Raw genomic sequence first — 9,499 nt, 5'->3', positions numbered from 1 at the left:
ACTTTAAAATAGAGACGATTAAAAAATTTCCAGTCATTTATTCATAATTCCATGACTTTTCCAGTAATTTTTTTTTAATTCTATGACTTTTCCAGGTTTATTTACCACTTTTTCCCATTACTTTTCGAGGTCTTGTAGCAACCCTGTGATTGCATATAAAAAATATCCGAACACCAGAGAAGAAAATTCTAAAAAAAAATCCAGCAACATAATTTTTTAATAACCTTTCGCACTAAAGAAATATATTATAACCCTTCGTAGATTCAACAATTATAACTTCACAAAAAATGTCGAACTGTTTTGACACAATATTCACTTCTTAGCAATGTCAGAACAAATTTTTTTTAATACACATTTTACAATTTGACCGTAAGAATAATATTCCACAAAAAGAAACGTCTTGCAATATATTTTTTACGTTAAGTTGGTTGAGGCTCACTGTAACCGGTTCAGTATTTTTATCCGTCATCCATAAAATTGCATAACATATTGTTTCCCCCTCCCCTTACTCATGAATTAAGGCGAAAACAAATTGTTTGGACGCTCCCCGCCTATTTTACGTATTTTTTTTATATTTGAATCCATGTCTTGTTAAATACAATTTACTCGAGACGGCTGAATTACCAAATCATTAAAAGTAATTAAATTGAATTAATTTAAATAATTCATAGTTAAAACAAAACGCATGGATATTGAATTTTCCCACTTCCTTTCATATTATGTATTTAGGACTGCCCACTTTTGCGGAGTTTTCCATAGGACGAAAATTTAAATATTTTGTATAAATAAAAAATGTAAATAATACGAAACAAACGAACTCACCTGTATTCTATACACCTATATCTTATTTATAACATCAAAAAAAGCTTAATTTTTCAATATTAGTAAAAATGCATTGAACCGAAAAATAACTACAAATTTTCATCAAAATTTCGGTATATTTTTCCAAAATATTTATTACATAGAAACTGTGTATAAATACAAGAATGTCCATTTCGGCCAACTACAGAACATCTACCACCTGTAAACAGAAAAATGCTACATCAATTATACTTGAACTTCTTCCCTTCATTAAATTTTAAAAGGGGGGAATTTTTTCAGATAGAGCTAATAATGTGACATTCATGACAGATTCAGTTTTCAATTAATTCATCATATTTTTTGTTTTAGTTAAAATTATTCTTAAGTAGGGGTTTAAAAAAAGACAATTTACTTACCAATCCATTTTATGAACTTTTCCAAAACATCCAAGCGACTTTTCTGTAAGAAATAAAAAACAAAATTGATTTCTGTTCAACCTAAATAGAAATATAATATTTTCCATTTTTGATAATCAGTGGTAGTGACGAAACTATGTGTGCATCATCGTAATGTTTCAAAACACAAACTCATCATTTTAAATATTTATTTATTATTTTATCACTTCCATGAAAATGTATTGTTTACCTATTATGTTATTTCCACTTTGTATGCTTCAAATTATTGCGTTCATTCGCAGATAAGAGTATAGACCTTTTGCTTCTCATCCTTCTGAAACAAAAAAAAATAATTATGATTAAATGTAACATCAAAAAGTTTACACAGTCATCATAAAAAATGTCAATTTTCCGTTTGCTTAATTTAGACCAGTAACAAGTAACACTTCTGTCTGCCCTAAATGTGCCGCTTGGCAAAAACCGTCTTTTGTTTTTTGAAATTCTTCATACAATGAGCCACTTTCAAGTTAGAGCACTCACAGCAAGCTTCAAACAACTCTAAGTGAAAGATGTTTGAAGTTGCTGATTGTATACTCTTTTATGTTGCCATAAAAATACTTCTCGAACAAAAATTTTCAGCCAGCTGAATTTAACTAAAACCTGAGATAAGCCAACGATTAAAAAAATGTTTCAACAACTTTTGCTGAGATAAAAAGGTTTTTTCAATTATACAAGAAACCTCTGTAGATTGTACAGTTCTCATTTCGGTATGTCATAATAAGTTTTTACTTAGCTTATAAGTCTATTAAATTTAAAACCCAGAAAAAATAAGAATAAAAATAGGATTAAAAAACGCGTTCCCACAACCTTTTAAATTGCATATAAAAAATATCCGACCTGAGAAAATTACATAAAAAAGAACAAATAATGTAAGTTCAACGGTTATAATTTCACAAAAAATTATGAAGTACTTTGAATCTATGTTCTATATTTAATTTTTAAATATTCGCAAGTGAAAAAAATTTTCATTTAGGGGTTTTTTACCATAAAAATTTGTTATTTAAAGAAAATGCTCCCGCAATTATTTTATTTTGTTGCGCATACTATGTAAGAATAATATTCCGCATAAAACTTTTTGTAATGCTTTTCAGGTTAAAGTTGGTGAACAGCTATGTGCCATTTTCCATAAATAGTTCTCAAAAATTGCCACTTTTAAAATTTGCATTTGAACCAAAGTTTTATTTCGATTGAAAAATTTCTTTTTTCTTGTAATGTACAACAATGACTGCCGACGGGAAGATCAAAACTCATACGAAAGCGATTCGAGCAATGGAGATTCAAATTCAATTTTCATTGTATTTCATAAAAACATTGATTTTCAACTTCCCAAAAATAATTAAAAAATTTAGGATAATCGAAAAGGTAATCGAAAAAAGTCACAAACTTCGAATTCGAGATTTTTGAATTGCTACTATAAAGCCAAATGTTTTTGCAACTTTTTATGCACGTTGAGAATTCCGTCTAATAATGAAACCCGACAGGGGAAAGCTGACCCGTCTTAAGAGAAAACAGGATGGCCCTTTTAATTGAAGAAAAAAATTGCCGGTCATTTCCCGGTTCGCAGACATTTTTTCACGGTCAATAATATTAAAAATTTCGAACTCTAAAGCTAAACACTTGTCCATTTGAAGTAATAAAAAAAAACTTCAAATTAAATCACTCAAAATGTAACTCTTAAACTTTACACTTTTGAAATTGAAGTATAAGTGTTTTAATTTAAAAATGGTGTATTCCAATGCTGGATAATTTATTTTTAAACAATGGAAGGTACTAACAGTTTGCAATTAAACAGTTCTAAATAAAATCCAGATAAACTGCAAAATTTATAATTTATAAGTTTTATAAATTAACGAGTTCAATGATTCAGATTCAATTCTATATATATATATATATATCCACGTTATCATTTTCAATGCTCTATATTTAATTTTAAACAGATTGAACATCATGAAACAGCTTCAAAACTTTGTTTAAAAATGTTGAGAAATCTAAAAGTTCTTTTAAATTTATTCAAATTTATAACTATTCTGAGGTTTTTTTTAGAACCTCTAAATATCTTTTGAGATTAATGGAATTCTTCCTAAACTTTTTATAAAATCCAGAAAATTTAAAAAAAAATCTTAAAATCGGTCACATATTTTTTTAATAGTTTTGGAAGTCTTTTAAAATGTTTATGAATATTCTCTTAAAATAATTTTTAAAACTGAAAAATTATTTTCAATTTTCCTAGAAATCTGAAGAATAAAATGCACAATTCTTAAAAAAGTTCTATTTTTAATTTAAAAATATTTTATAAAGTTTCAACCGGACGTTTGCATTTTTTGAATGACTAAGACTTTCGAATTGAAACTGTTTAATTTATAACGTTAATCTCAATTTTTTTATTCAAACCAATTTCAAACGCTTTAAATTTTTAGTCTTCAAAGGCCGCATTTATAAATTCTTTCAATTAAAAATTAAAATCTAAAATGTAAATGTCTTAAAAAGCAATTTGTCTTTCTTTCGTAATTTGTTGGTGTAACAGATCCAGCGAGAACTGTGCAAATACGTCAATATTAGTGCAAATTCAATTTTTAAAACCGGGAGACGGTTCATTGTATGAATAATGTTAAGACATAAGACCTTTTTCCAATCAGCTTCCCAAATACGATTTTAAAAAGTCTTGAAGTCTAACGTCATTGTATAAAAATGCTTTTAAACAATCCCTATACCAGATTTTAAAAAAGTAGTACCATTGATATTCATAATCAGGGGGTTTTTTTACTAGCTACTGGAATAATGATTAATTTACTCATCATAGTTATCTTGAGAAGCTTCTTTAAGGTAATTAGTAAGTTACATAGCTTAATTAGCTTAAAAAATAAAAAATGCAATTTTAATTTGCGTGAAACAGAACACCACGACACAAAAGTAATTCGATTTACGGTTGGAATAACACTCACACAACATGCATGAACTCACATATGTTGATAATGGTCTTATCATAAAATGTACCATTAAAAAAATTGCTCTTAAAATTTGAAAACTGAATTTCAAAAAGGGACTTACCAAAATCTATTCGTGTTTTCCGTTGTCTTAAAGCATGGAACTGTATGCTTTGCAACTTCGCCCATTGATGTTTCAAAAGCTGCATTTTTGTCTACTGTAAAAAAGAAAAACTTACTTTAGGTCAAATTATCTACGGCCCTTCTTCAACTTCTAATGTTGGGAAAATCAGAGAGGAGCAAAAGACATATGCTAAAGTGTCAATATAATTCAGTTGTACTATGAAATCATGTCAATGGAATTATTGATATTATTTTATTTAACCAAGGGATTTCTGGTTCAAAATTGTGTTACAACACTTTTTGTTTATTATACTCCAGTTAATTTGGTATAAATTGTGGATCTGAGTTGTTGGCCCTCATCAGTGAATTTTATTAAATCTGCGAACAGTACATAAGATCTTGTAGGTATGCAGTTTTACAATTGAAAGCATTATTCTTTGATTATTATCTCAGATGTGAGATTATAAAAAGTACTTAAATTTAAATTGTATGAATAACATTCAGTACATATTTATTTAAAATCAAAGATGTAAAAATAAAATAAAAATGTAATGCATTGTAAAGGATCTCATTAAGTTGCCTTAAGAGGGAAAAAATTAATTTCCATAGGGCATAGACCATTAAAATAATGATGTAACTAAAAAATGTTAAAAGTATCAGATTTTTACACATGTTCACGAATTGTTCAGTTACAATGTTTGAATTTATTTAAACACTTATTAAAATGTAAATTTATTTTTCACTATATTAAAATTTTTCAAATGATTTTACTTTTAAAATTGAAGATGAAAACTTTTTTTGAAACAAAATTTGTATACGAGAGATCCAAGGAAAAATTATTTTTATTAATAATTCTTTAAACGCAATGTTTCTTGACAATTGGTATTCTTATTAACAAAATAAAAAAAAATTTTCATGCCTTTTTCGTCGATATGGAAAGCAACATTTATTGCAAATATAGTTGCCTATTATTCCTCTGCTACAAACAATTGGGTTGGTTATTTTTGACAGATTGTTTGAAAAATAAATTTAAAAAAAAAACGAAATTTAATTTAAAATATAATATTGAATTACATATGAGTTATTCAAAAAATAATTTATAAAGATTTTTAGATTGCCATACTTTCAAAATAAAATATTGGCGACAAAACTTTTTCTACTAGATTAGTATCGTTTCCAGAATACTGCAAGGTTTAACAATAGTTATTAATAAAATAAAATTAGGTAATTTTTATAATTTAACACATGAGTTATGAATCAAAGAATGATGCTTCCAATTGTAAAACTGCGTCCCTTCAAGCTATGATGTACTTTTCGGATATGTAATAATTAGTTGATTAGTTTCAATTCACCTGACCCTAAAGCCAACAACTTACATCAACGAATTCTACATTTATTTTTGAGGGTCAATACGACCCCCCCCCCCAGAAATTTTTCCAATTAATATTGCCAAATAACTCACATCATTTATTTCCAGAGTTCGGATTGTCTCCTTATAATCTGTAAAAAAAAACCGCTATAATTACCCACATAAAAACTTCAGAAAATTTTGAAATATAATTTCTTAATTCAGATAGGAGCGAAAGACATATGCTAAAGTGTCTTCAACATAATTCAGTTGAACTATGAAATCATCATTTAAATGGAAACAATTGCTGTTTTGAAAATTTCAGGATATTAATTTGTAATTTCAGATTGGGTGGTGAAAATCCAAAATGCCCGGATTATGAGCACCGAACATTAATATGGATTGCATGGGGCGATATTTTCTATTTTTATTAACTTTGAATCAAGTATTTTTTTACTGCAAGTGCATTTGGATATTATTTATTATTCTAAATCAATTAAATTAACTAATAAAATAGCTTCTAACTATTATTAAGATAATAATTTCGTCCAATGCAACTGTAATTATTGAAAATATCTTAATTTTATATTTTTTATTTAGTAATTATAATAAACGCACCTGATGTAATAATCCGACCTCTCAAATTTTCGACACCATCGCTCCTATATTTAAATTCTGAATTAAATTTCAGAAGTAACATCTACTGTAAATCTGTAACAAAAAGTCACCTTATAATTCCGAACTTAAAACAAAAACAATTTTCTAAACTTTTTTCTTGAATTCAGATAGGAGCGAAAGACATATGCTGAAGTGTCTTCAATATACTTCAGTTGAACTATGAAATCATCATAATGAACATTTAAATGTGAAACAAATGCAAACTGAAAAATATATAATCTCAAAACGAAACTTACGTGTGCATGGTTTCTTCAATTTCACTTGAATTTAAATTCTCCATACATCGAAGTTTCCTTTCAAATTTACTGCGCGCTTTTAAGCGCTGAACTGGTTATAGTTCCAAATCAACTGGATTTTAATTCTATTACTTCTTCAATGGAAAAGTAGTAACTTCTGAAAAAAATGAAATTGGTCCTTAATTTAATTGTCCTCAGTTTACTAATTATATAGTTAAAAAAACAGTAAAAATCAGATAGGAGCGAAAGACATATGCTAAAGTGTCTTCAATATAATTCAGCTGAACTATGAATTCATCATGATAAATATTTAAATGTGAAAAAAAACTCATGATCCCTAAAGAAACTTACATTTTCATGGTTTCTTGAATTTTGCTTGGACAAAAATTCTCGGTACGTCGATGTTTTCTTTGAAATTTACTGTCCGTCTTTGAATATATGAACAGGTTACAGTTTCAAATCCACTGGATGTAAAGATTTCTTTTACCTCTTCAATGGAAAAGTAGTAGCTTCTGGAAAAAAAAAACGGAACCTTAATTTAATTGTCCTCAGTTCACTAATAATATAGTTTGAAAAAAAGACAGTAAAAATCAGATAGGAGCGAAAGACATAAGCTACAGTGTCTTCAATATAATTCAGTTGAACTATGAAATCATCATGTGCAAGGATTAAAAAATATTGTAATTAAAAAAAAAAATAAAATTAACATTTGTAAGCACCTCGTACCATCTTGACGCATGTAAAAATTTTCTGCAATTTTATGACCTGCCTTGAATCTAAGCTGTGCCATATCGTACAATCCATAATCTCTAAAAAGCACCATACCTCCGCTGCTTAATTTTTCGTACAGATTTTCCGCTACACTGTAACGAAACATGATTAATTATTTAATTTTCAGAAAACGAAGGGTAAAACTATAATTGATATACAATACTTACCGCTTGAATTTCTCTGGATGAACTGCTGATAAGATAAATATCAGGGTTGCAATATCAACAGGAATATCGATATTGGGAAAACAATTTTCCACCGTAACATCGGTTTGAAAAGCTTCTATCTTTTCTGCGTCATAAAGTTTGTGACTCTGAAAGTAAAGGGAATATTGAGAATCTGCTCTTTTGTCTTTTAGCGTATCAAAAGGACGAAAGGAAAGACCTTAACAAAATTTTAATTATAAGTTTAAAAAATTTTTAAATATTTTTTCCAAAAAAGTCATTATTTTCTCTATTGCAGAATTACATACAAAGAAAATTGCGAGGGAAAAAGGATTAGCTCGAACGGAAATTATTTTGTTATATTCTCATCCATGAGCGTATAATGTAATCATCCAAATTTTCGATCTCTGGGTTTTAATGTAACTTTACGTTTCGGCACTCACAGAGTCCGAAAATCATAGAATTTTTTCGGTGTCTGTAGATATGATTACCTGAATGTTGTAGCCACGCTAACTTTTGAAGGATTTGTCCAATCGAGTCAGGCTTCAATACACTTTTTAAGGATCCCAAAATTTAAGTTAAATTGAGTAAGCTAATATTTCCAAACTTGCAAATGTTCCAAATAAAATTTTGAATTTCGATGAAAATTAAAGTTATATACTTTTGAAAATTTTGAGAATGTTCAAAAAAATAGAAAAACATTTTTCTGATAGTTTAGACAATTTAATTTAAATTCTTCACTAGATATCAAATATAGTTAGAAACTATCTCAATTGAATTTATCGAATAGACCAAAGTTAGAAAAGTTTGAGAATTGTTTTTTAAATTACTTTTAGAAATTTTTGTTAAATTTTCTCGCATACGACAAAAAGACTTACAAAATACACTAATGACATTTTTAATTTGAATGAAGATTAAAACATATATATGCTTTTCAACATTTTAAAAATGTTGAAAAAGAATTAATACAAATATCTACGAGATACATGTTTCGTAATGAGAATGTACTCGTCAAAGCCGCACGTGCGCTGAGAACCTTCTTTAATTTTTTTTTAAATTTTATTTCCAATTTATGGCTCTAACACAGTTTTCGATTTGAGTTACGTATACTATTTGTATTTAAAAAATGTTTAATTAAGTTTAAGGGCATGTGATACTTGCAGTTTCCCCGGCTTTTTTCCACAAAAATGAAAATTGGTAAAAACTGAATTCGGAGATGCTATAAAATATCATAACAGACGTCCCCGGAGTCTTTTTTGAGGAATAACAAAAAAATTTATTGTGCTAAATAGAAATTTTATGCATATACATTATTTTGAGGTTACGTCATTTTTCATACCTGCCTTTCCATTTGGGGACGTCCGTTAGCATGTTCGCTATCACTTCCCAAATTTTTAAGGGCATGTAATACTTAGAAAATTGTCGATTTTACCAGTTTTAGGTTCCCCCGACTTTTTTCTAGAATAATAAATATTTTGTCTTAAAATTTTGGGAAATGATAGCGAACATGCTAACGGACGTCCCCACACACTTTTTTTGTGTTTTTCAATCAAAAATTTTTTGATATTGCTAACAACGTGCGTGTATATTTCGAGGTTATGCGTATTACAATTCACCCGAGCGTTACTTCCAAACTACACAATATTTTTGGCCGAAAACTTTGGACTTACAAATAAACATAGTAACTAATCTCCCGGAACTAACTTTGTTTGCAGGCAATGAAAAAGTTTATTTCATAAATAATTTTCAGATTATCGGAAAGGCAGAGATGAAAAACGACGTAACCTGAAAATAATGCATATGCATAAAATTTTTATTTAACACAATAATTTTTGTTGTTATTATCCCTAAAAAAAAATCCGGGGACGTCCGTTATGATATTTTATAGCATCTCCATATTCGGTTTTAAAAAATTTTCATTTTTGTGGAAAAAAAGTCGGGGGAACCTGAAACTGGTAAAATCTACAATTTTCTAAGTATCACATGCCCTTAATTTTAC

At 28.1% G+C, this 9,499-nt stretch overlaps 1 protein-coding gene and 4 further genes across 5 annotated transcripts in view; all 5 read right to left on the bottom strand.

The window, feature by feature from the left end:
- Positions 1–918: 918 nt before the first annotated feature.
- The window catches only part of LOC117167462 (tRNA N(3)-methylcytidine methyltransferase METTL6), a 10,651-nt gene continuing 2,070 nt past the window's right edge, over positions 919–9,499 (bottom strand). Inside the window, exons 2-11 of one of the 5 annotated variants that reach the window (XR_004466399.1) lie at positions 7,504–7,649; positions 7,285–7,428; positions 6,917–7,077; positions 6,566–6,722; positions 6,270–6,362; positions 5,766–5,803; positions 4,305–4,398; positions 1,447–1,530; positions 1,218–1,260; positions 919–1,021 (exon numbers count right to left, since the gene is read on the bottom strand). Coding sequence is in view for 2 of the 5 variants with exons in the window: in XM_033352418.1 (XP_033208309.1) it covers positions 7,049–7,077; positions 7,292–7,428; positions 7,504–7,649 (312 nt within the window). In the remaining 3 variants the exon portion in view is untranslated. Of the gene's footprint in view, positions 1,022–1,217; positions 1,261–1,446; positions 1,531–4,304; positions 4,399–5,765; positions 5,804–6,269; positions 6,363–6,565; positions 6,723–6,916; positions 7,078–7,284; positions 7,429–7,503; positions 7,650–9,499 lie in introns of those variants that run through there. The other 4 variants (XR_004466400.1, XR_004466401.1, XM_033352418.1 and 1 more) reach the window with 4 other exon arrangements.
- LOC117168609 lies at positions 5,864–5,949 on the bottom strand.
- Positions 6,425–6,510, bottom strand: LOC117168610.
- Positions 6,792–6,878, bottom strand: LOC117168611.
- On the bottom strand, positions 7,147–7,232 carry LOC117168613.

Source organism: Belonocnema kinseyi, chromosome 2 (assembly GCF_010883055.1).
Source record: "Belonocnema kinseyi isolate 2016_QV_RU_SX_M_011 chromosome 2, B_treatae_v1, whole genome shotgun sequence".
NCBI classification, from domain to species: domain Eukaryota; kingdom Metazoa; phylum Arthropoda; class Insecta; order Hymenoptera; family Cynipidae; genus Belonocnema; species Belonocnema kinseyi.
This window is presented reverse-complemented; position numbering and strand designations above follow the sequence as displayed.